This window comes from Nycticebus coucang, chromosome 10 (assembly GCF_027406575.1).
Source record: "Nycticebus coucang isolate mNycCou1 chromosome 10, mNycCou1.pri, whole genome shotgun sequence".
Lineage (NCBI taxonomy): Eukaryota > Metazoa > Chordata > Mammalia > Primates > Lorisidae > Nycticebus > Nycticebus coucang.
In genome coordinates this window covers 99,559,502-99,585,209 of record NC_069789.1, presented here as the reverse complement: position 1 = coordinate 99,585,209, position 25,708 = coordinate 99,559,502, and the positions used below count along the sequence as shown (strand labels likewise).

The following is a 25,708-nucleotide window of genomic DNA, read 5'->3' as shown; positions in this document are numbered from 1 at the left end:
TAAATAAAAGGACACCTTGTTGCCACACCTGGTGTGTGTACAGTGTGTCTTAGCAAAACAAAAGTATTCCTTGTTCCCTTGTTCCATGGACATGAGATGAGAATTGGCTGGTGCTTTATCTTAATTTGTCCCTGTGGAAACTGAGGTAAGACAGGTGCTTCCTGTTCCTGCTTATGTGGGCTTTTGTGAGTTGGCTGCTGCTAAGGCAATGGGGGAGTTTTTTGTCACCTCTCTTGTAGACTCTGCTTTTTGGGGAATATCTGCTGATTTGTTTTTTGCCGCACTGATCTGGAACATAGCGCTGAAATGATTTTTCCTTTTACCATCTCAAGCTTCCAAAGTGTTATGCTTGTTCTCATACATATTTTTTAAAAGTGTACAGTAGCAAAAAACATAGTGTTCCTCTGGGAAAGATAGTTCTAACCAGAAAGAGAGACTTGGGCATCTTTTGCTGAACTACCCTGTTTCCCTGAAAATAAGACAGTGTCTTATTTTAAGGTGTGCTCCCAAAGATGCGCTAGGTCTTATTTTCAGGGGACGTCTTATCTTTCCTGTAAGTAGGTCTTATTTTTGGGGAAACAGGGTAGTAGTCTCCATAAAGGTTCTGAAATCTAGTTTTTCTCTCTAGGATCCACACTGCTTATTACTCAAATGGAACCTCTTATCTGTGGCATGCCTGTAACTCCTCCTTGGGCCCTAGGGTGTGGCCTGGGATCTCTACCTTGGGGCTCTAGACCCTTCTTCTCTTTCCTGTCCCTTTAGTACCTACCGTTGGAGAAATAGTCCTGAAGTACTAATTACTGAAGAGTTATACTTGAGTGCTTTGTTTTGTGGAGCAAAAACTGCAAGTCTTTGGGGGAATTGGTGAATGCCATTATAAATGGCTTAGCAGAAGAGATATGCGTAAGAAACAGTCAAGGAAGAAAGCTAAAAAGAAAATAATTTGTATTTTTCTTATAGTCAACACTTCTGAAACCAAAGGTATGCGTTTTCCCCCTCACATTGAGCAGTTCTTCAATCCTCTGGACACCAGCTGGGTACCTTACAATTCAGTTATGAGAAACTACCCAGAGTTAATGCCAGTTGCAAGCTTAGGGTTGTGACCTGTATTTCCAGCCAACTGGCTATAAATCAGAGGTGCTTATGAATAACAAAAGATGCTCCCCTTACTCCTACCACTCAGGAAATTCTTTTTTTTTTTTTTTTGTAGAGACAGTCTCACTTTACCGCCTTCGGGTAGAGTGCCATGATGTCACAGGACTCACAGCAACCTCTGGCTCTTGGGTTCCGCAATTCTCCTGCCTCAGCCTCCCGAGCAGCTGGGACCACAGGCGCCCGCCACAACGCCCGGCTATTTTTTGGTTGTAGTTCAGCCAGGGCTGGGTTTGAACCTGCCACCCTCAGTATATGGGGCCGGCGCCCTACTCACTGAGCCACAGGCGCCACCCATGGAAATTCTTTTTTTTAATTATTATCTTTTACAGCTTTTGTGGCTGTTCAAAAAAACTATTTTTATTATTATTTTTTGTTTTAAAATTGGTTGTGGGGGAGGGTATAGTGTCCGGCTATATTGCCCAGACTGGAGTGCAATGACTATTCATAGGTGTGATCATAGGTACCAACTTGAACTCCTGGTCTCCAGCAATCCTCCCACTTGATCCTCCAGAATAGCTGGGGCTACAGGCACGCACTACTGCACCTGGCTTACTCAGAAAATTCGAAGTGTTTTCGGAATTCTGTGCCAGGACTGGGGGAGGAAGACCAAATATATATTTCTTATTATATCACAATATCACATCCATATCACTGATAATCTCTCTTGGTGCTTTTTCAACTGTGTAGGGGTGGCAGAGCTGGAATTATAGTCCTGATAGACATAGGAGAGGTCTAGAGATCTGAGCCCAGGATACACTTTTGAATATGTTCCCAAAGCTCAAAATTGGAGATGAAGGTCTTATGGGTAATTCAGGCAGTTGAAGTTACCAGGATTCTGCTCCCTGGATGAGCCTGTAATCCTATTTTCAGGGCCTTGTGGTGTTTCCTGGTCTTTCCCCTGACCTTGCCCCAGTACAGATCCGGCTTTGTCCACTTGCATCCCTTCCATCTCTTCCTCTTGCAGTTAATCCCTGCGCTGATGTCTTTTTTGAGAGCTGCCCTTCCTGCCCACTTCTTTGCCTCTCTTTCTACCTTTCCTGCCCTGGCTGACTTTCCCTTATTTCTGGAAGTGTTTGCAGTAAGCATGTCTCCTGGCAGCATCCTTGTCCTTGCTGTACTCAGTTCCTGAGAACGAGCCCTCACCCAACTCACTCTCCAGTGAGCTGCTGTCTTCTTTTTCTTCATCGTCTTCTTTCTGAACGTAGCTCCTTTGCCATCTGTGCCTCAGAAAACCAAGGAATTGAGGGGTCAGGAGATTTGCATTTTGTATTAAGATGAGTATGAATATTCCTTTCTTTCTGGTTGTGTGGCAGTTCTGTGTAGGAGACACCTGTTGGCAATAAGGGATTGGGGAAGGGATTTAACATCATTGGTCTCTCATTAAAGAGCAGGAGAGCATGTGAGAGCATGAGTTGAGAACATGTACTTTATTGCATAGCAGTCTCCACACCTGTGGTGTATCACTTGTATAAGCAGCTACCAGAGAAGCTAGTCAAGGCTCCGGTGGGGCTCCTCCTTTGGCTCCGCTTCTTGCTCAGAGGATGCCTGATCCGCGCTGCCCTACTAAGACTGCTGCTGAGATGCTCGCTCCTACTGACACTGACTGATTTTTTTATTTTTTGAGACAGAGTGTTACTATGTCGCCCTGGGTAGAGTGCCATGGCGTCACAGCTCACAGCAACCTCAAACTCTTGGGTTTAAGCGATTCTTTTACCTCAGCCTCCCAAGTAGCTGGGACTACAGGCGTCTGCCACAACGCCTGGCTATTTTTTTGTTGCAGTTTATAGCTGGCCAGGGCCCGGGTTCGAACCCGCCACCCTCCGTGTATGTGGCTGGCACCGTAACTACTGTGCTATGGGCGCCGAGCCCTGACTGTGACTTCTAAGGTGCTTCGGCATCCGAGACCTGAACGAGACCTGCCCGGAATAAGCAGGCGCAGCGGCCCCGGTCCGTACAGTTGAGTGGGCCAGGCTGGAGACCTGGTGTCTCGGCTCCAACTAGGGCCTGGGTCGGGGCCAGAGATATGGTGTCCCGGCCGGACAGTCCTGACCCCCAATTTTCTTTTCTTTCTTTCCTTTTCTTTTTGAGACAGAAACTCAAGCTGTCACCCTGGATAGAGCGCCATAGTATCATACCTCACAGCAACCTCCAACTTGGGCTCAAGCAATCCTCTTGCCTCAGTTTTTCTATTTTTAGTAGAGACGGGGTCTCGCTTTTTGCTCAGGCTGGTCTCAAACTCATGAGCTCAAGCAATCTACCTGCCTGGGACTCCCACAGTGCTAGGATTACAGGCATGAGCCACCTCACCCTGCCGTGACCCCAGATCTTCAAAGGCAGAGACTCACAGTCCACAGATAGTCAGAAAGCAAGGCTGTTCACAAGGCTGCAGGAAAAGCTTCCTCATTCCCTCCTTGGCTACTTCCTTCCTTCCTTCTGTTAGATGAGGGTGAACCCAACCCCCCAGCATCATGCTTCACTCATTGGCATGATCGTTTTCACCACAGTCATCATCATAGGCCTTCCTTACTCACCAGTTGTTTAGATATTTGAGAAAGAAGCGAGAGGAGCCCTGCCCACTAGATCTGAGTTCTTTTTTTATTATTTATTTATTTTTTTGAGACAGTCTCAAGCTGTTGCCTGGATAGAGTGCTGTGGCATCATAGCTCACAGCAACCTACAGTAGCGTGCTTAAGTGATCCTCTTGCCTCAGTTTTTCTATTTTTAGTAGAGATGGGTCTCACTTTTGTTCAGGCTGATTTGGAACTCGTGAGCTCAAGCTATCCACCTGCCTCAGCCTCCCAGAGTGTTAGGATTATAGGCATGAGCCACCGTGCCTGGACCACTGAGGGAGTTCTTATCTGCGCATAACTCTCTGTCATCTCAGGTTTCATCAGAGTTTGAGTCCTCAGGGATGCTCATCCGCCAGATTGGGGCAATTCTCTAGCCTTATGCTACCCATAGGACATGAATGGTAATAGGGTGATACCTAAGATTTGTAAATTGCTGCATTTTCACATTATTATTCCAAGCACATTTATGTATATTAACTCATTTAATTTTTACAACTCAATGACATAGATATTATTATTATCCCCATTTTATTGATGGAGAAACTAAAGCACAGAGATATTTAATAACCTGCCCAAGGCAAGTGAGTGGTTAATCCAGGACCAGGACTAAGGCAGTCTGGCTCCAGAATCTATGCCTTTTGTACTACACTGATAAGGCACTGCATAAGTGAAGGGCAGCAGACTGGTTGTCCAGGATGTTGGCCAGCCTAGCTTAGAGGGCAGAGAGGACAGAGCTTCCCTGAGATAAGCTCAGGAGGTCCCTCATAACCTAGACAAGTCTGATCTGTATCCCTTCTTGTCCCTCATCCTTCCAGAGGAGAACCAGATCCTGGCTTTATCTGACTGCTTTAGCAGACTCCTCTCAGAACTGTATCAATGCCTTGATCTGCTCATCCAGCTGCCTCTCTGGTGCCCCAGGGAACATGTGGTCAGGCTTTCTGGAATTGAAAGCAGCTTGAAGTGCAATGGATAGAGAAATGGGGCTCAGACTTATGTGGGAGGAAGGGCTAATAATATGTAAACTGAGCCCCAGAAATGGAGCTCAGACTTATGTGGGCCTAGAAAGAAGGGCTAGGCACAGTAGCTGGTGCTTGTTTTTTTTCTTTTTTTTTTTGAGACGAGTCTCACTGTTGGCCTGGGCTAGAGTACCATGGCCTCAGCTAGCTCTGAGCAACCTCAAACTCCTGGGCTTAAGCAATCTTCCTGCCCCAGCCCCCTGAGTATCTGGGACTACAGGCCCTCACTATAACACTTGAGTAATTTTTCTATTTTTAGTAGAGATGGGCTCTTGCTTTTGGTCAGACTGGTCTTGAACTCCTGAGCTCAAGGGATCCTCCCACCTCGGCCTCCCAGAGTGCTAGGATTACAGGTGTGAGCCACTGTACCTAGCTGTAGCTGGTGCTATTCAGCTACATTTAGGACATTTAGGTGGCAGGACCAGGAGTTTACGGCCAGCCTGGGCAACATAGCAAGCCCTCCTCACTAAGAAAAGGAAGAAAATTGGGCAGCGCCTGTGGCTCAAAGGAGTAGGGCGCCGGCCCCATATACCGGAGGTGGCAGGTTCAAACCCAGCCATGGCCAAAAACTACAAAAAAAAAAAAAGGGGGGGGGGAAGAAAATTAATGTAGGGGTGGTGGTTGTGTGCATCTACAGTCCTAGCTGCTCAGGAAGCTGAGGTGGTAGGAACACTTGAGTCCAGGAGCTCTAGGCTACAGAGAGCTATGATTGCGCCACTGCATTCCAGCCTGGATGAGAGAGCAAGACTCTGTCCCACAAGGAAAAAAAGGGTCAAAAGGCTCACATTAGACTCTAACAGTGAGTTAGGTGTGAGTATTCTGAAGCTAAGCTAAATTCTTCTAACTGATGAAAAGGCGCCAGGCCTTATTCACTCCCCTAAATCACTTCTCAACAAGGAGAATGTACTGCCCTCTAGGGGACATTTTGGGAAACTGTGAGGGTATTTTTTTTTTTTTTTTTTTTGTGGTTTTTGGCCAGGGCTGGGTTTGAACCCGCCACCTCCGGCATATGGGACAGGCGCCCTACTCCTTGAGCCACAGGCACCACCCTGTGAGGGTATTTTTTGAGAGTGTGTGTGTGAGATAGAGAGAAAGAGAGAGAGGCAGAGTCAGAGACAGAAAGAGAGAGGTGGTGGTGGAGGTTCCTGGTATTTAGGAGCCAAGAGTGCTAGAAATACTGCAATGACCAGGACAGTGCTCCACAGAAAAGAATTGTCCCATACCCCACATGACTTTTAAAGTCCTTGTGGATATTAATGTAGGTAAAAACCTATTACTATCCGAGGGAACCTGGACCGGAACTCCATTTTATATGTAAATGCAAAGTATGTGATGGTTAATTTTAAGTGTCAACTTGTTTCAGTCACAGGGTGCCAAGATATTTGGTTAACCATTATCCTGGGTGTGACTGTGATAGTGTTTCTGGATGAGATTAACATTTTTTTTTATTACAGATTAGTATATGAGGGTACAAATAATTAGGTTACTTGCTTACATTTGTTATGTAAAGTTCAAGCTGTAGTTGAGAGATTACCCTTTGTTTTTTTTTTTTTTTTTTGTAGAGACAGAGTCTCACTGTACCGCCCTCCGGTAGAGAGCCGTGGCGTCACATGGCTCACAGCAACCTCTAACTCTTGGGCTTACGCGATTCTCTTGCCTCAGCCTCCAGAGCAGCTGGGACTACAGGCGCCCGCCACAACGCCCGGCTATTTTTTTGTTGCAGTTTGGCCGGGGCTGGGTTTGAACCCGGCACCCTCGGCATATGGGGCCGGCGCCCTACTCACTGAGCCACAGGCGCCGCCCGAGAGATTACCCTTTGAATCAGTAGACTGAATTAAGCAGATTGTCCTCCCAATTGTGAGTGGGCCTCCTCTAATCTATTGAAGGTCTAAATAGAACAAAAGGCTGAGCAAGAGAATATTCACTTCCTCTGCCTGATAGTCTTTGAGCTGGGTTTTCTGCCTTCAGTCTTGGACTAGAACTTAGACCATTAGCAGACTGCAGATCCTGGGGCTTCTCTGCAGATCCTGGGATTTCTTGGCCTCCAAAATCATGACAGACAATTTCTTGTAATAAATATTTATCTATATCTTTGTGAAGAAGAGATATGTGAATGGAACACTCACAATGGACACAGACTCTTTCCTGGCCTACCTCAGCGCTGGTTCAATAGGCCCTTGAACAAGGCTATGCATGAACTGAGCAGCATAGGCTTCCCATTACCAAGGCTTATCTGATCAATGCTACTACTGAGCTCCTGATCTGTCAACAGCAGAAACCAACACTGAGTCCCTAATATGCACTTCCCTGAGGGGACTAACTAACCACTTCATGGCAGGTTAATTGCACTGATGTTTTCCTTCATGGAGGGGAAGGAGAATTATCTCCACTGGAATGGAAACCTTCTGAATGTATTCTTTCCTTGTCCATACGCTTTTGCCAGGACCATAATTTTTGGACTCATAAAATGTGTTATCCATACTTATGGTATTCCCTGTAGCATTGTGTCTAATCAAGAAACTTATTTCACAACAAAGGAAGGGAAGTAATGGGCTCATACTCATAGAATTAAGTGATTCTACCACATTTCCCATCACCTGGAGGCAGATGCCTAGTCAACACATGGAAGGGCTTATTGAAGACTCACAGTTAAGGGACAACACCCCCAAAGGATCCATCTTACAAGATGCAGTATGTGCTTTAAATTAGAGTCCATTACATAGTCCATTACATAAGGGCTTAGGAGTCAGGGGGTGGAAGTGGTGTGACTCTTTTTTTTTTTTTTTTAACTCTTTTACTATTATACCTGATAACCCACTTAGAGAATTTTTGTTTGCCAGAGACTTTGAGCTTTGCTGGTTTGGAGGACTTAGTCCCCAAATGGACATTACATCCACCAGTGAACACAGTAACCATTTTTGTACACTTGGAAGATGAGAATGTCACAAGGCCATCTGGATTCTACATGCCACTGAACCAACAGGCCAAAAAAAAAAAAAGAAAAAAAAGATTGTAGTAGTTCCCCACATTCCCTTATATGAGGTTTCATGAGACTTCAGTTACCTACAGTCTACCTTGGTCCAAAATTATTAAATGGAAAATTCCAGAAATAAATAATTCATAAATTTTAAATTGTGTGCTGTTCTGAGTAGCACGATGAAATCTTGAACCCCCTCCATCTCACCCAAAACACGAATCATCCCTTTGTCTGGCATATCTGTACTGTATACCCTACCTACCTATTGGTTATTTAGTAGCTGTCTGTTATCATGGAAGTGCTTGTGTTCAAGTAACCCTCTTTCTTTTACCTAATAATGGCCCAAAATGTAAGAGTAGTAATCTTGGCATATTGTTACAATTATTCTTTTTTGTTAGTAGTTATTGTTGTTAACCTATTACTGTGCCTAAGTTATAAACTTTATCACAGGTATGGATGTATACGAAAAAAACATAGCATATACAGGGTTCGGTACTACCTATGGTTTCAGGCATCCACTGGGGGTCTTGGAGCATATCTTCCATATTAAGGGGAGACTACTGTACTCCATTGGCTGGTCTGATTGACCTTGTTACCTCCCAAATGGAGTGGTGCCCTCACTTGGCATGTATCAGGCCCAGGACACAGCCAAGTTGGTTATAGCTGTTGGTTAGTATTTGACACAAGTAAGGAGCACACTGGGGATAAATTGCAAAACAGTGTGTTGAGGGTTGGGCTGGTTTTATAGTCAGATGGTAATGAGGAGGTGTGATCTGATAGGAACTTACGATGGGGGTGATGCCAGGAAACATATGCTGACTGGATCCTGCTGTGGAGTGATTCCAGAGCACAATCTGATTGGATTCTGGATTTTGCAGCATCTTCTTAATTCGGTCCCTACTCCTAGTCCAAGCACTTAGGTTTTGCCCATGGTTGCAAGCTTGGTTCATTGGGGCATGCCCAGGTTACATAATCTTCAACCTGGGGGTCCACAGCAATTGAAAAAGAGCTCACAACTTCATTACATAAAAGTTGAGCCAGATTTGCAATTACAATCCTGATTACTTAGGGGAAATTGAGTTGCTATTGCACAGCAGGGATAAGAAAAGCTATTTTTGGAACCCAGGGGATTCTCTGGAAGCACCACTTAGAACTTTCATGCCTAATAGTAAAGGTTAATGGACAAATATAGCAACAACAACAGAAAAAAAAGGCAAGACAACTGAGAACTAAGGCCTTAAGTCAGAAATGGAAGTTTGGGTCGCTCCCCCCCTGACTATCTGAGGTTCTGGCTGACAGCAGGGAAATACAGAAAATAGATGTCAATTATGGCTCTATGACCAATTATGCAAATGAGTACTGTAGTAACTAGGCCTATTTTCTATTTTCTTGTTATAGAAATGTGTTTATTATTTGAGACAGCGTCTCACTCTGTTGCCCCAGGTTAGAATGCAATGGCGTCATAGCTCACAACAACCTGAAACTCTTAGACTCAAGTAATCCTCTTGCCTCCCCTTCCCACATAACTGGGACAAGTGTCCACACTATGCCTGGTAAGTTTTTCTATTTTTAGTAAAAATGGGGTCTTGTTCTTCCGCAGGCTGGTGCTTTTGTTTTAACGTTTTCTTTTGATATAATTATGTTTTTCCTCAGGTTAATATAATAAATTTTGTTAGATTTCATTCCCAGAATAAATTCTTCATGGTCATAATTTATTGGTTTTTTTTTTTTTGACTAACTGTAGGATTCTATTTGCTAATGTTTTATTTAGGCTTTTCATATGTATATTTATAAATTGGTTCATGATTTTTTTAGTTTTGAGGTTAACATTGAAAGAGGCTTTAAATAATTCTAAAAATGTTCACATGTATGCCTAGTTAAAATTAATGTTATTATTAATAATGCACTGAGAATTGTGAATAATTTATTTTAAAGTAATAATTAGATGGGATTCAAAGTTTCCCATATAAGAATGCCATTTGCCTTTACCTGAATCATTATTTTAGGTTTTATTTAATGCTTTATTGCAGAGGAGAGAAAAGATGTGGCTTACGTTGGTGGGAATAGTGGAAAAGGGGCACAGTCCTGGATAAACCCATGGAAGTGTATAATGCTTGTGAAAATGCGTAGTGGAAAGGTTGAAATATGTTTTCTTGATGGAATCAGAACTATTAAAATAATTGAGTAAACTGAGCTAGCAAAATGTAGGTGGCTGATAAATTTTATAACACACGTGTAATTAAATGAGAAAGTTTGAGTTATGCTATATCTCAGAAGTGACATAAAGTCTCATTTGACTCTTGTAACAGCTGGGAAAATTTAAGCAGAGTGCAACTATCTAATGAATAATGGATAGATTACTATCTTAACTAATAAAGAATCTTGAGCTTAGATATTCCCAACTTTATTGAGTTGTGACTAAGTGCTCTCTCCCACCCCCTACAAGCTATATATAGAATCTATTAGCTTTTATATTAAAATGAATTCAGACTAATTTTTCTATTCTTTTTTTCTTTCTTTGTTCCTTTTTTTTTTTAAGAGACAGGAGAATTAAAAAATTCGAGATGGAGGCAGCAGCTTCTGGAAATGTCAGTTTTATTAAACATTTACGGACATTTGGAGGTTTGAGAAGAAATATACAGAATATAGAAAAAAAAAAATCCTAAGAATCCCCTGTGGCTGGAGTGCAGCCTTTTCCTTTCCTCTCTACTTCCCATTTGTTTTTCCTGCTTTCTGTGTGGTTGTTTAAACAGCATTTCTTAAGGCTCATTTGCCCCCTCCTCTACCCCCTGACCTTTGAGGATCCAGGATTTCACTCCCTCTCCTTCCCCAAGACCTTGAGTCCCAGAGCAGTGCTCCAAAGTGGTCAGGGAGCACCAATGCTACAGCCAGGGTTTGAGGATTGGGGCCCCTCTGCTTGGGCTGGCTCTCCATTAAGGACTTAAGGGGGGAGGGGGGAGGAATTGCAAAAGCCACATGACGTCATTGTTCCTCAGTCATGGGGGTGAGGGCAGAGCAAGGTCGCAGGTAAACAAAGAATGGATTAAAAATAAAAAATAATCAACAACCTAAATAAACCCTGAAGGAGAGTATGATCTGGGTGTTAGCTGGGAGGACAGAGTATAAGCTGGACCACCCGATAGAGGGGAAGGAGAAGTGAAGGGCAGAAGAAGAAAGAGCTAGAGGGACAGGATGGGAATGCCAGGTGGCCTGGGGTTGAGGCAGAGGGTATCAAGCTCCCTTTCTTCTTGGTGCTTGAGGGACAGGCACCAAACACACAACCCTTGGGGCAGATGAGGGGTAGGCTCAGCCCTTGGGTTCCCAGAAAGCCAGGGGGTGAAGGTGGCGGAGAATACAAGCGCCTGCATAAAGACTTCTGGAATGAAACTTACATCTCAAGGGGAGATAAGGGCAGGGCAGGGCGGGGCGGGGGAGCGAGAGAGGAAAGCACCTAGACCGGAGTAAGAGGAGCCTAGGTCTCCCTGCTCTGGCAGGGCCTGGGAGGTGGTGATCACTTGTCCGAGTCCAGGCCCATCATGTTCTTGAGGGCGTTTTTGAGGCTGGTTCTGCTGGGGGACTTGACAGCAGGGCGGAGCTCCGAGCTCTGCTCATCCTTTCGTAGCTCCATTTCGATGACCACCACCTGAGAGCCTTTGGAAGACTCCACCCCTAACCCCCGACCCCCCGCCCGGCCCGCTAACCGCTATTTCTTATCCTTGCGAGACTCCCCCAGTCCCTTCTTCTTTTCACTGGCAGCTTTGGTGCTTCTGCTGTGGTCCAGCATGGCATACAGCACTGGCGTCTGGGGGGAGAGGTGCACACATCATTCCAGATCTGGTGGGGCTTGACAGTTTCCATCCCATTCCTCACGCTGCCTGGCGGCTCCCAGAGTTCACCTCCCCAGCTTGCCCAGGCCCCAAGTCCCGCTAACCTGCCGCCCGCGCTTGGACGAGTCCTTTCCAGGCTTGTGCAATTTCCCTTTCTCCATGGCACTGCAGGAAAAGGAGGCGCTGTGGATTTGGCCTGGCCACAACCCCTTGCACCCGAGACACAGCTTCCTTTTTCCTTCGGCCCGCCCACCAACTGAACAGTCTCCTCCCGGATGGGGTAGGGGAAGGGAATCAACCCCGCCTCTTACCTGAGCCGCCTCTGCAGGGCCGCCTGCCTGCGCAGCCAGCAGTACCGAACCAGGTAGAACAGCAGCAGCAGCAGCAGCACCACCCCGAGGACACCCCCAATCACAGCTCCTAGCACCACCCCGTACCTGGTTGGTACTAGGAGTGGAAGGAAGAGAAGTGAAGGTATAAGCAGGGACCTATCTCTGGGGTTTCGAGCCCTATACCTGTTCCCTGCGATTGAAGATAGAGGACTCCCAGCCAAGGCTGCCGTCTGCCCACCCTCCTAGAGCCACCGTCATTAGGCTGGGCTTTTTGCCTCTTCCCCCAGCTTATCAGTCCTCCCTCAGCCCCTCCCTGAACTGCCTCCCAGACCCCCACCCCTTCACACCTTTTTCAAAGACGTAGAGTGTGACCTGAGAAGTCTTGCCCACTATGTCTGGAGGGTTTTTGACATCACAGGTGAAAGTGCCATTGTCACTGTAGTCTAGATTGTGTATGACAATGGAGCCGTCCTTCCAGTGAGGGTCCCCTACCCACTGGATACGCTCTTTGAAGGTCCCCACCTCATCAATGTAGGGTTGTCCCTTAGCATAGTGGAAGATCTAGGAGGAACAAGGGGAAGCATGAGAGAGAACCCCAGTGAGAACAGAGCTGTCAAAGCTTAGCTCCAGACTCAGAGGAAGGGATTTGGGGATGAAGGGGGTAGTTCTGGAGGGAGGCAGAACCATGCAAACAGGCCCTAGCTCGCCGAGGTTGGGCTTCTGGCTCAGCACAAGTTCTCTTTTCTTTTTTTTTTTTCTGGTTGCAGTTCTGCCGGGGCCTGGTTTGAACCCACCACCCTTGGTATATGGGGCTGGCGCCTTACCGACTGAGCCACAGGCGCCACCCCACCAAGTTCTCTTTTCTAGTGTTCTTTGAAGCACCCTTTTTGTTATCCAACCCCAGGATTCTCCCCAGACACTCACTGAAATGGCATCTCGGCCCCCTTCGGGCTGGTAGCGCCAGGTGAAAGAGATGTCATCTGAGACCCACTCACTGGACCAGAAGGAGCAGTGCAGGGTCACACGGGAGCCCACAGCACCGTGGACTTCCCTGTCTGTGTAAACCACAATGGCCTGGGCCGGGGACAGCACTGCAAGCACAAAGGGAGAGTGAGACACATATATGGACCCACTAAGGGATATAGAAGGAATGACATCATAGGAAGTCAAGGGCTGAGTCACAGGTCAGAGGTCATAGCCAAGATTGGGAAGAAATCATAAATTCTGAGGCCAAACTCGCTCTTTGGAATGAATAGATGAACATAAATGCTGTGTCTGTTCAAGTCATTCAGCATGTCTGTAGAGGGAATGAAATTGTTAGTAACAAAACTCTTTCTCCCTCCCCCCACAAGGACCTGTTCCACCCCTTAAGCAAAGAGGAGCCACTGTAAGGCCAATCTGTGCTCCTGAGATCTTTTCTCTCTCTCATCATTATGAAAGTCACATCGGTAAAGCCAAATGCGACTACGCAGAGGTGAGAAAGAATTCTCCTGAAGACTTCTAGATGGTTAGGTTTTTGTTATCATGCCTCACTTTCCCTTTGTGTCAGTTTCTTGCTCTTATGCTATCCTTTAGATGCAGAGTTTTACATTTTTGAAATTTATTATGAATTATTCAGGTAATACATACTATGTTTTCTTACAAACTATTCAAGCAATACAAATAAAGCTAACTCTGGAAGGCCAAGGCGGGTGGATTGCCTGAGCTCATGGGTTTGAGAACAGCCTGAGCAAGAGTGAGACCTCTATCTCTAAAAATAGCCAGGCGTTGTGGGGGCACCTGTAGTCCCAGCTATTCCAGAGGCTGAGGCAAGATAATCGCTTGAGCCCAAAAGTTTGAGGTTACTGTGAGCTATGATGCTACAGCACTCTATCAAAGGTAATAAAGTAAGACTCTGTCTCAAAAAAAAAAAAGAAAGAAAGAAAGAAAGAAAAAGACAAAAGAAATAAAGCTCAAGTTTCCCTTAACACCCACCCCAACCAATTTCTTTTCTGTGGTCAGTCCCCTCCCAGATATAACCACTGTTACATGTATCAGTTTAATGCACATGCTTTTCCTAAGAATCAAAATCAATATGAACTCAATACATTCAAGATATACATGTATTTATAACAAATACTTTTATTTTGTAGAGCTTTCTTTTTTTATATTCACACTGCATTATATTCTACTTTTTTTTTTGCTTAATAATATATGTATCTGGAGGAGCCTTCTATGTTGATTCATAGACAGCAATCTTAGTTAGTTTTTTTTTTTTGTAGAGACAGAGTCTCACTTTATGGCCCTCGGTAGAGTGCCATGGCCTCACACAGCTCACAGCAACCTCCAACTCCTGGGCTTAAGCAATTCTCCTGCCTCAGCCTCCCGAGTAGCTGGGACTACAGGCGCCCGCCACAACGCCCAGCTATTTTTCTGTTTGAACCCGTCACCCTCGGTATATGGGGCCGGCGCCTCACCGACTGAGCCACAGGCGCCACCCAGACAGCAATCTTAGTTCTAACAGCTGCATAGTGTTTCACAGTACAGCACACCCAAATTTCTCGCAGGAAAAAAAAATAAAGCTAACTAAAGAACGTAAGTCTTCTCCCCTGGCACAACTATTCTCACTGCTGAATCCCTGATTCCCATTTGGCTTGCTTTTTACTTGGGAGACAAAGAGGAAAAGACCTTATTTACTCCTCTCAGCTAGTTACAGAACAAGACCCCAAGCCCAGAACTCTGCATGTGAGCCCTCTGTGGTTCAAATGCCCTTATCCTCCTTTTGGCCATTCTGGCCCAGTGCCACCCTCAGGACTCACCCACACAAGGATGGTCATTCCAGAAAGACTATGTGTGTGGGCTGGCCTGTGGTAGGGCAACTGTAGACCCTTTTGTTCTACAAGAGGAGGAGGAAGCAACCAAAAAAAAGAAAGTCCCATTGTCAGACCAATGTTGGGGGATTTATGCCACCCCCCCATACCCATTGTCCCAAATTTCCCACCTCTGCATGCAATATCATTTACTCACCTCCTGGGACTTCTGCCCTATAGACTTCTTGGAAATCCCCAACATAGCCCATGAGGCTGTTCACTGGCTCTAACTTCTATTCCCCCTGTTACAATATTAGCCATTACCCTTCTCAGTTCTGTCCAGTGGTTCTATCAGTGGGACAGGTGTTGGGACAGAACTCTCCCTCCTGCTATGCTCCAAGATTCTTTCTACTCATTTCTCCTACCATGCCCTTTTCTGATTCCCTGTCCTTAACATATTTCGAGGTACCCCAGAATAGTCCAGTAAAGCCCAGAAGAGTCTAGAACTTAAGGAGCTGACAGCAGGCAACCTGGAGCATTCTCAGCAGCCCCTCTCCCCTCACTGTCCCTCTCTCACCCCAGCTTGCCTATTGCTCACTCATTGTGCTATGATTCAGGGCAGTTCAGAGAAGAAAATGATCTATCAAATCATCCTGCTTTGACCTTCTCTTGCTTACCCACCATCTGCCAGAGGGAGCAAAGAAAGGATTGGTCAACTTATGAAAGATAGCTTTAGAAGGACAAGATTCCAGGCTTGGCGCCCGTAGCACAGTGGTTACAATGCCAGCCACATGCACTGAGGCTGGCGGGTTTAAGCCTGGCCCGGACCAGCTAAACAACAATGACAACTGCAACAAGAAAATAGCTGGGCATTGTGACAGGCACCTGTAGTCCCAGCTACTTGGGAGGCTGAGTCAAGAGAATCACTTAAGCCCAAGAATTTGAGGTTGCTGTGAGCTGTAACGCCACAGAACTCTAATGAGGGCGACATAGTGAGATTCTGTGTCAAAAAAAAAAAAAAGGACACAATTCCAGAATCTCCCAGAACTTCCCTTCTACCCCATTCACCCACATAATAGATGAGGAGCCACAGAGAGAAACTGAGGCACTAAGAGTCAAAGTATCTGAGAGGCTAAGACCACAAACCCTGGGCTCTCTTCTTAGATCACACTTTCTGATTTCTCTCTTCTGGGAAATTAAGGTTAGGTCTCCCTGCACCTAAGCAAACAACCTGGGTCCAGCCATGCCCACTCAAAGAAGCTTGCTCCACACTTTCTCTTACCATTTCCCTTCATGGAATATCTTTACTGCCTGCTTCCAAAGGTATACATTTTTTTTTCTCTCTGAATATAATGTCACCTTCCTGCTCCTGCTTGCTCTTTCTTTGATTGTAGTGGGGAGTGCAACAAAGACAGTGGGAGGTTGCTGAGAGACAGCCTGCATCCCCAGGCTCCCAGACTAGCGTGGCTCCACTTACCCAAAGAAGAGAAGAGCAGCACAGCCAGGATAGGGCTGGGGCTGGATGAGGGAGCCCCAGGAGCCATGGCTGGGGCAGGGGCAGGGGCCCAGAGCATCTGTGGGGTTGAGAGAGTGGGGGACCAGGAACTGAGCGGGGGTTCCTGGAACCTGCTTAAAATCCCCTGGAGCCCCAGTATGAGGGGGCTGTCCTGAACCAAGAACCAATTGCAGCCTGGCATGTGCAGTTGAGAGGTGGTGGGGAGAGGGGCAGAGTAACAGGGAGCAGAAGGGGCATTGTATAGTCTGGGTAGAGGGGTGGGGGGACACATACCACCCCATAGACAGAGGGCTTTGTGTCTACTGGCCTCCCCCTGCCCCAGGCTGGAATGTTAGGGGGTGGTGAGAGAGGGACAGAAAAAAGGACGCACACACACTCCTCTAAGGGATAGATAGGCAGGAAACCTCAATCCAAAGGCCATAAAAAGGGGCTCCTCCTTAGCTTTCTTTCCTAAGGGGAGCTGCCTCAGAGCTCTGGGACTAGAGGCAGGTTTCCCCTAGAGAAGTCTGAAAATAGGATAACCCTTGTTACCTTGACTACCACAGGCTGGACGTGTACACAGACTTCTTGAGATGACCAGGTCTTTTGGGAGTTTTATTTTTTTTCCCCCTTCATTTCCCTGGATACTGGGTGATTCTTTCCAGATAGAAGCTTTTCTCTCTTCTTCCCTTCTCAAGGGAAGAAGCCCCTGACCTTTCCCTCTTTGTAAGGGACTTCTTCAATGTGTCGTGCTTTAGTTTTAAATCCATTTTAATTTAGAGCAAGGCATCAAAATTGTATTGAGTACTAGCTATATGTAAGGTATGTGAATTAGTGTAATAGAAAGAAAATAAAAATTAAGTCCTGCAAGGAGTTCAAAATCAGTTTGGTTGTAATCCTAGCACTTTGAGAGGCCTAGGCAGGAAGATTGCTTAAGGCCAGGAGTTTGAGACCAGCCTGGCCAACATAGTAAGACCCTGTCTCTAAAAAAAAAATTAAATTAGCTGGAGGTTGGACATGGTGGCTTACTCCTGTAATCCTAGCACTCTGGGAGGCTGAGGCAGGTGGATCACTTGAACTCAGGAGTAAGAGACCAGCCTGAGTAAGAATGAGATCCCATCTCTAAAAAAAATAGCCTGGCATTGTAGCAGCTGCCTGTAGTCCCAGCTACTTGGGAGGCTGAGGCAAGAGGATCATTTGAGCCCACGAGTTTGAAGTTGCTGTGGGATATGATGCTATGGTACTCTCTACCGAGGGTGATAAAGTGAGACTCTGTCTCAAAAAAAAAAAAAATTATTAGCTAGACACCATGGCAGGCACCTTTAATCCTAACTACTTGAGAGACTGAAGCAGGAGGATCACTTGAGCCTGGGAGTTCGAGGCTACAGTGAGCTATGATCGTGCCACTGCATTTCAGTATAGGAGACAAACTAAGAGTCTGTCTCCAAAGGGGGGGAAAAAACTACTTTGGGGAGGTGGAGGTGGGAGCAATCAGAAGACAAACCCGTCAACAACCAACTATAATAAACCATGATTACTTTAGTAATGGACAGAGTGTTGAGAGTACAAAGGTGGTCACATACAGCTGCAACATTAGGAACACTGAGTAAGTTATATGAAAGATTAAAAACAAACTAAATTTTATTTAATAAAGTTCAGAAAAAGCAGTAGTCACATAGCAGGCAATGTTACTTAGGGACTAACCTTGAAGCATTGCCTTTTGAAAAGGGAGATAGGGAAGGTAACCAGATAGAATAGCAAAAGCAAGGGAAAAGAGTTGATAAAAATGTGTGTGCTGGGTGTGTTTTTGAAGTATTAGGCATATTCAGGGCAGATCTTGTGCCACCAACTTTGACTTGATTTGGAGGAACTTGAAGCGTCATACATGCATTGGACTTGTTCAGACATAACAACACTGAACAAGAAAGTCGAATCCAGTTTGTAAAGGGCCTTAAATGACAGACTACAGAAGCTGGATTTAATTATTTTTATCATCAGAATCTCCTAAAAGTTTGGAGGTTTGGGGGTGAAGTTAGGGATGGGAATGTCTACATGACTAGACCTGACTTTTTTTTTTTTTGAGACAGGGCCTCACTCTGTCGCCCTGAGTAAGGTGCAATGGTGTCATGACAGCTCACTGCAACCTCAAACTCCTGGGCTCAACTGACCTTCTTGCCTCAGCCTCCTGAGTAGCTGAGACTACAGGTGCATGCAACACTCCCACCCAGCTTATTTTTTCTATTTTTGGTAGCAATGGGGTCTCACTCTTTCTCAGGCAGGTCTTAAACTCTTGAACTCAAGCAATCCTCCCATCTCAGCCTCCCAAAGTGCTAAGATTACAGTTGTGAGCCACTATGCCTGTTTCCCTTTCTTTCTTCCCCTTCCTTTCTCTCACCTGAGACCTTGGCTAGACACTGTTTCTTCCTCTTGCTTATTTCTAAGAAAAGCTGGTGATAAAGGTCTTGACTTCTGCTTGGTTTGACTTTCACTGTGATTTATTAATTTCCATAAATCCTCTAGAGTTATGAGCTCTAAAGGTTGATTTGAAAGGATGGTCATCATCGCTTCTACCATGAGACCATTGCAGACTTATCCACCTAAAGCCACAGTCTCCTGGGTACTTTCCAGCCATCTTCTCAGACCGCAGTCCTGGCGGGGTTGGTGATTTGTGTTAGATTTGGGTTGTGAAGCTCTAAATATGGGGCTTGATATAAATTCCACAGGAAGATCATCATCATCAAAACATGTTTACAAATATTATGGACAACATTTCTACCTAACTCTATCTCCCAATTGTAAGTAATCACTTTCTCCTTATCTATCCACCTGCTTTATCTAAACTCTTTTCATGGAGTTGCTACTTTCCTTTCTTTCTTTCTTTCCTTCCTTCCTTTCCTTCTTTTCCCTTCCCTCCCCTGCTTCCCTCCTTCTCTCTCTCTTTTTTTTTTTTTGTAGAGACGGAGTCTCACTTTATGGCCCTTGGTAGAGTGCCGTGGCCTCACACAGCTCACAGCAACCTCCAACTCCTGGGCTTAAGCGATTCTCTTGCCTCAGCCTCCCGAGTAGCTGGGACTACAGGCGCCCGCCACAACGCCCGGCAATTTTTTGGTTGCAGTTTGGCCGGGGCCGGGTTTGAACCTGCCACCCTCGGTATATGGGGCCGGCGCCTTACAGACTGAGCCACAGGCGCCGCCCCCTTCTCTCTTTCTTTCAAGAGATGGGGTCTCTTTATATGTTGCCCAGGGTAGCTTCAAACTCCTGGCCTCAAGTGATCTTCTGACATTAGCCTTCCACGTAGCTGGGACTACAGGCATTTTAGTGGTCTTTCTAAGGCTATAAGCTTGAGGACAATATGCATCTATAACTTGGAATCTCCTTACAGCACTTCTCATAGACTCTGGCAAAAATGTAATACATATATAAATGAAATTATGAAGGGTGGGTGTGGTGGCTCACACCTGTAATCCTAGAACTCTGGTAGGCCGATGTGGGTGGATTGTCCTGAGTTCACAGATTTGAGACCAGCCTGAGCAAGAGTCAGACCCTATCTCTAAAAAACAGGTGGGCCTTGTGGTCCCAGCTACTGGGAGGCTGAGACAAGAGAATTGTTTGAGCCTAAGAGTTTGAGGTTGCTGTGAGCTATGACGGCATGGTGAAAAAGTGAGACTCTGTCTAAATAAAATAAAATTTAAAAAGGAAAAGAAAAGAAATTATTTAAAAAGCTGGGCAGCGCCTGTGGCTCAGTGGGTAGGGCGCTAGTCCCATATATTGACAGTGGCAGGTTTCAACCCCGCCACAGCCAAACTGCAAAAACAATAGCTGGGCATTGGCAGGTGCCTGTAGTCCCAGCTACTCAGGAGGCTGAGGCAAGAGAACCACCTAACCCCAGGAGTTGGAGTTGCTGTGAGCTGTGACACCACCGTGCGCTACCGAAGGTGATGATAAAGTGAGACTCTGTGTCAAAAAAAAAAAAAAAGCTAAGTGAAGAGGCATTCATTGGATTTGTTAATGCTCATGGTAGAATTAATTACTGGAAGTTTGATAGTAGAAAGCTGTATTTTAATGCAACAATTTTCTTTTTTTTTTTTTTGTAGAGACAGAGTCTCACTTTATGGCCCTTGGGAGAGTGCCATGGCATCACACAGCTCACAGCAACCTCCAACTCCTGGGCTTAAGCGATTCTCCTGCCTCAGCTTCCTGAGCAGTTGGGACTTCAGGCGCCCGCCACAACGCCCAGCTATTTTTTGGTTGCAGTTCAGCGGGGGCCGGGTTTGAACCCGCCACCCTCGGTATATGGGGCCAGTGCCCTACCGACTGAGCCACAGGCGCCGCCCAATACAACAATTTTCTAATTAACAAGCAGTTCACTAAGTGAAGCTTGTTTTTTTTTTTATTGTTGTTTAAGTTTTAATTTTTATTTTGGTAGAGACAGAGGCTTGCTATGCTGCCAAGGCTTGTTTCTAATTTCTGGCCTGAAATGATCTTTCCATTTCTGCCTCCGAAAGTGCTGGGATTACAAATGTGAGCCACCCTAAAGCTTACTTTTCCAGGTCTCACTGTTGGGAGCAGAGTCTTGCAGATTTGCTGTCAGGGAGATCCTTGCACTGAATAGGTTAGAGAGTTTCCAAGGTGTCTTCCAATCCTAATGCTTTTTTGGTCAAGCATCATAGAAAAATAAAATAATATTACTCAGTCAATTCAGAATTGATGAATTTGTGCTATTTAAATCCTGAAAGGAAAAGTGCACGGGTGCTAAATATAAATACAATCTGAATATTAATGTGACTGGGTATGTTTTATTGCAGAATGGGGTTGTCCCCTTCGTTCTTTCCCACCCTAGTCCCCCGCTGAAAGGTCCAGAACTTTTGCACTCTATTCCCATCCTTCTTACTTGCTCTTTGTCTCTCTTTAGTCTTGAGTACTCTGCCGTTGATTCCTGTGCTTGGGTTCTTGAAAACTGTTTATGTACATACATAAATCAAAGTATGTTATCCCCTTTATCCCAGGTTCTTCTCGCTGTGGGTGTCGCCCACCTATCACTGATACAAGGAACAAGGGAGCATTGTCTTCGGCCAGTAGTGAGAGTTAGGTTTCATGTCACAGCTCAAGTCCAGGAATTGTGGGGCCTAATCAAGGCTTCTTTCCTTCTTGGTAACCGTGGTTAGCAAGGTTCTCTCGAGACCCCTCCTCATTTAGGTCTCAACCTGTGTATCTGTCTGGGTTAACCTTCACATTAGAACGGCAGGGGTCCAAAGAATCTTTTTTCCAGGGTGTCCCAGCAAGCCAGCCAACCTCTACGTTTTTAGGCCGACCTGGAGGGAGAGGAGTGAAACTGACTGCCAAGTCCTCAATGGAGAATTTGGGCAAGTCCGCTCTTCGTGGTTCGGTAAAGTGACACAAAATGATTATGCATGCGGGAGGAACCGAGACCGCAGATTTTGAGCCTGCGGCTTTTCTACTGAAATTCCGGTAGGAGTCAGTGGAGGAAAAAGCCAAAGAACCGGAAAAAAATACCACACCATCTAGTCAGAGAAGAGCGCAGAGGTTCTGGAGCTTTTTAAAGAATCCGGTGCTGTCACGGGACTACCCACTCCACCCCCACCCTAAGGGGGCGGGACCACGTGCGTCACTTCCGTCCAGGCCGGAACCCAAGATGGCTGCGCTCCTGTTGAGGTGACTTTAGTGTGGGGCTGGGAGTCGGTCCTTGTGACCTGGGAAACCTAATTTGGCCCCGACATCTTTGTGACGGCTATTTACCCGATGTTTGGGCAGGGAAAGGACCCGTGGGTGTGAAGCCCACGCGTTCTGGAATCCTCGAAATCTCCCTCCCCTCCCCCCAAACTGCTCCGGTGCGCTTCACAGGGCTTCGGGGTCACTTGCTCGGAACTGATCGGTTGCGCTGCTCTTGCCCCTTTTACTTCCTTCACATATAATGTGTCTTCCCCAAATTGCTCTCGGGCCGTACCCTGAGTCGAGCCCTCACAAAATAAGTAGCTCTGACATACAGACCAGCTGACCATCGGTCCTCAATTTCTTTTCTTTTTCGAGACAGGACTTCTCTCTGTCACCCAGGTTGTAGTGCAGTGGCGTGAACATAGCTTACTGCAGCCTGGAATTCTGTTCAAGCGATCCTCCCGCCTTGGCCTTCAAAAGTGGTGGGATTTTACGCGTGAGCTACCGTGTCTGGCTGGTCCCACAATTTCGAGATCTTATTTAGCAGGGTAGAGAGGCCATCATGTATTTTGCTTTTGTTTCTAATTCCTGCAAATACGAGCTGCTGCTGGCAATGAGTGGGCACTTTGAATTCCTTACAAGCCTCCAGCAGAGGCCTGGACACCTACCGGGCTGGCAATTAGCAGTAGCACCCAGAGTAGTCATCTGCTGCCCAAAGCAGCCCAGGGAATTCATTTGTAGTTATCTTTTTACTTGGGATGGGGAGTGGGTGACCCAGGTTTTCTCTAAAAGGCAAATTAGCTGTCTGGAGAATTATCCAAGATTTTCTTCCGTTCTGAAGTTTGCGCTGTCTACTTTGCATTCTCTAGTTAGAACTTCTCTAGTCGTAGCGGCTAGCGCCTTTAGATCCCAGACTGTTCACAGATCCCAGCATAGTTTTGTTCCAGCCCTATTTTTGGAAACTATTTGTTATGGAAAGTTAGCTCAATGCTGTTGCGATTTCAATCCTGATTTCCCCAAATGTCTTTTCATTTTCTTTCCACTTCAGTCACCCAGTATAAAAATAGAATAACTTTGTTTAGTTTTTCTCAGTGACAAAATGATTCTTCTTGGAGTTGAGATCAGGTTTGTCTTAATTCTTCATTTTCTCCTTGCCTTTCATCTCCATACATATCTTTGTTGTAAGGTATGCCAAGACTAGTCTTGCTGTAACTGCCCCTTTATTCCATATGGTTTGGGCATAATCGAATGTTTTTGACTTCTTTGATATATCATATTTTGGTAGCTGTTAGGGGCTTTTGGTAGAATTAATATTTAGCTTGACATGATCATATTGGTTCCAAACAGTTCATTTTAGGAGTTTTGGGCTTAATGTTTAGAAGGTGAGGGTCGTTATACTTGTTACGTGTATGCATAAAGTATCATTTTGAGTTGTGTACCACTGCCTACACTAGGATTCAATGCCAAGAAAAAGATTTCTTTTTCATTAGTGGTAATCCTGAAGCTCTCATGGGAAAGGTGACTCTCTCTCCATTTCTCACATGGGATTTTTTAGGAGGAGAAATAGAGAATTAAAAATACTTTTTTCTTGATAGTAGTTCCCAGTCTAATGCTATTTTACAAGGGGGATTTGGAGGGGGATTTGGAGCTGATTTAATTTCAAAGGAAAACCCCTTATTAAGAATTCTGGTTCCTAGTGTTCTATTTATTTTTAAAAAGTCAAGGTCATTGATTCCATGATTGTGGTTTCCTCATTTGTGAGTTGAAAATGCTAATAAGTTGGGCCCATTTAAAAGAAATATTAAACTTTTAAAGAATTTCATTTGCTTATTTTTAGTTGACAAATGAAAATTGTTTATATTTACAACTATATACTGTATATGCTAAATAGAACTAATTAACATATACACTACTTGTGGGAAAACTTAAAATATACTTTTAGCAATTTTTTTCTTTTCTTTCTTTTCTCTCTCTCTCTTTTTTTTTTGAGACACTGTGTCACCCTCTATAGAGTGCCGTGACATCACAGCAGATGGCATCACAGCAGACAGCAACCTCAACGCTTGCCTCAACGCCTGGCTATTTTTTGTTATAGTTGTCATTGTTGTTTAGCAGGCCTGGGCCGTATTTGAACCCTCCAGCCCCAGTGTATGTGGCTGGCGCCCTAACCACTGAGCTACAGGCTCAGAGCCTAGAGGTGGCATCTTGCTATGTTGCACATGCTGGTCTCAAACTCTTGGCCTCAAGCAGTCCTCCTTCTTTGGCCTTCCTAAGTGCTCACAGGTGTGAGGTACCACATCTGGTCTGATTTTCAAGTATACAGGGCATTGTTATTAACTATAGTCACAGCCGGGCATGATGGCTCATGCCTGTAATCCTAGCATTCTGGGAGGCTGAGGCATGTGTATAGTCTGAGCTCAGGAGTTTGAGACCAGCCCGAGCAAGAGCAAGACTCCATCTCTACTAAAAATTTTAAAATAGAAAAATTAGCCAGGCACTGTGGTGGGAGCCTGTAGTTCATTTGCCCGGGAAGTTGAGGCAAGACGATCACTCAAACCCAGGAGTTTGAGCTTCCTGTAAGCTATGACACCATAGCACCCTACCCAGGGTAAAAGAGTGAGACTATCTCAAAAAAGAAAAAAGAAACAAAACAAAAACTATGGTCATTATATTATACAATAGATGTCTTGAACTTACTCCTCCTAACTGAAATCTTGTATCCTTTGGCCAACATTCCTCCCCCCCTTAAACATTTTTAATGTTTGGCTAAAAGAAATTACTAGTTATGAGAATATTGTATGTCATAGCTTTTGAATATATGCTCTGCATTTTGTATATTCCCTAAACAGTTTAGGGACCAGCCAAGGATGAAAACCAGTTGAGTAACAACTCTATTGGCACTCAGTCAAGGAGTGATTTGCCAAAGCCAAGAAAAGAGAGAACTAAGCTAAGGACAACTGGGCTTCTGTCTAATGATATTCATGCTCCATAAGCACAAAGGCACCAAGAATCATCATCTTATCTGGCCAGCGCTTGTCATATTAAATGCTATCTGTAAAATGCCTCTAAATAATGAGGTTTAACTCTCAGTACATGAGATTGCTTTTTAAAATAAACACACAAACCATGTTTTTTTTTGTTTTTTTCCCCCATGTCAGACAGGTAATGTGCCGACGTAACAAGATCTGTGGGAGGCACATCTCACGCGTGCGCATGAAAAACTAATCATCATGCTTGCAAACTACAAAAGGATCACAAACCATGTTTTTAAAACTCTTCTACATATTGTACATTATTATAGGTGCTATGGATGCAGAGCATTCCAGTCCTATTTTTGAGGAACTCAAAGCCTAGCAGGGCAGATAAATAAATAATTTATTAACAACATAACTAAATATTGGTAGATATGAACAAGTGGTGTGAGAGCATGGCAGATATAGTAAACACAGCTAAAGAAATGGTCAACTTGTCATCCAGGGATTGGGCATTGAAGAATGAGTTTACCAGGCTGTGAGGGAAGTTCTAGTCAGAGAAGTATTAACAAAAGCATGTAGTCAGTCATAAGAGGCCCTGCTCTTATCTGCGTACAGTGTAATGTTTAGTGTGGCAGTAGTATAGAGGATTGAAGGCAATTTGTGGGAGAGTACGTCTAGAGAGTTGGATGGGGCCATGTTGAGAAGTGCCTTGTTCACTCTTACACTATGATCAGTGGGGGATTGTAAAAAACTTAGAAGAATGATGAAATGAGGTTCATTTTTTAGTAAGTTAGTATTGGTGATAGTGAATAGTAGAGAAGAGATTCATGCTAGCGAGATCAGTCCTAGTGAGAAATGAAAAGGATATAGACTAAAGTAATAGACTGAAATGAAGTTTC

At 45.0% G+C, this 25,708-nt stretch overlaps 2 protein-coding genes, 1 long non-coding RNA gene and 2 other non-coding genes across 5 annotated transcripts in view; 2 read left to right on the top strand and 3 right to left on the bottom strand.

Annotated features, from left to right (window-relative positions):
* The first annotated feature begins 8,175 nt into the window (after positions 1–8,175).
* LOC128597681 (uncharacterized) lies at positions 8,176–10,390 on the top strand. The gene is made up of 3 exons (XR_008383314.1): positions 8,176–8,682; positions 9,117–9,271; positions 10,258–10,390. It is a non-coding gene; the product is annotated as an uncharacterized LOC128597681 (long non-coding RNA).
* On the bottom strand, positions 10,315–16,296 carry MPZ (myelin protein zero). The gene is made up of 6 exons (XM_053608221.1): positions 16,144–16,296; positions 12,802–12,968; positions 12,225–12,438; positions 11,857–11,992; positions 11,650–11,710; positions 10,315–11,520 (listed from the first exon to the last, which is right to left on the bottom strand). The coding sequence occupies exons 1-6, from the start codon at positions 16,238–16,240 to the stop codon at positions 11,422–11,424; spliced, it is 774 nt and encodes a 257-aa protein (XP_053464196.1). The 5' UTR covers positions 16,241–16,296; the 3' UTR covers positions 10,315–11,421.
* Positions 13,231–13,361, bottom strand: LOC128597960 (small nucleolar RNA SNORA64/SNORA10 family). Its single transcript, XR_008383493.1, has one exon. It is a non-coding gene; the product is annotated as a small nucleolar RNA SNORA64/SNORA10 family (small nucleolar RNA).
* Positions 16,297–21,693: 5,397 nt separating the features above from the next.
* SDHC (succinate dehydrogenase complex subunit C) overlaps positions 21,694–25,708 on the top strand; it is a 45,414-nt gene continuing 41,399 nt past the window's right edge. Inside the window, exon 1 of the mRNA XM_053608229.1 lies at positions 21,694–21,834. Coding sequence (XP_053464204.1) covers positions 21,815–21,834 — 20 coding nt within the window. The 5' untranslated portion in view covers positions 21,694–21,814. The remainder of the gene's footprint in view (positions 21,835–25,708) is intronic.
* Positions 24,987–25,087, bottom strand: LOC128598031 (small nucleolar RNA U13). The gene has a single exon (XR_008383546.1). It is a non-coding gene; the product is annotated as a small nucleolar RNA U13 (small nucleolar RNA).

Bases quoted from the DNA above. Each gene is read 5' to 3' on its own strand.
- MPZ (XM_053608221.1), bottom strand. From the start codon at position 16,240: ATGCTCTGGGCCCCTGCCCCTGCCCCAGCCATGGCTCCTGGGGCTCCC. The intron at 11,993-12,224 runs GTGTGAAGGGGT...TTCCACTCCTAG, and splicing joins ACTCTACGTCTTTGAAAAAG to TACCAACCAGGTACGGGGTG. The intron at 11,521-11,649 runs GTTAGCGGGACT...CTCTCCCCCCAG, and splicing joins CGTCCAAGCGCGGGCGGCAG to ACGCCAGTGCTGTATGCCAT.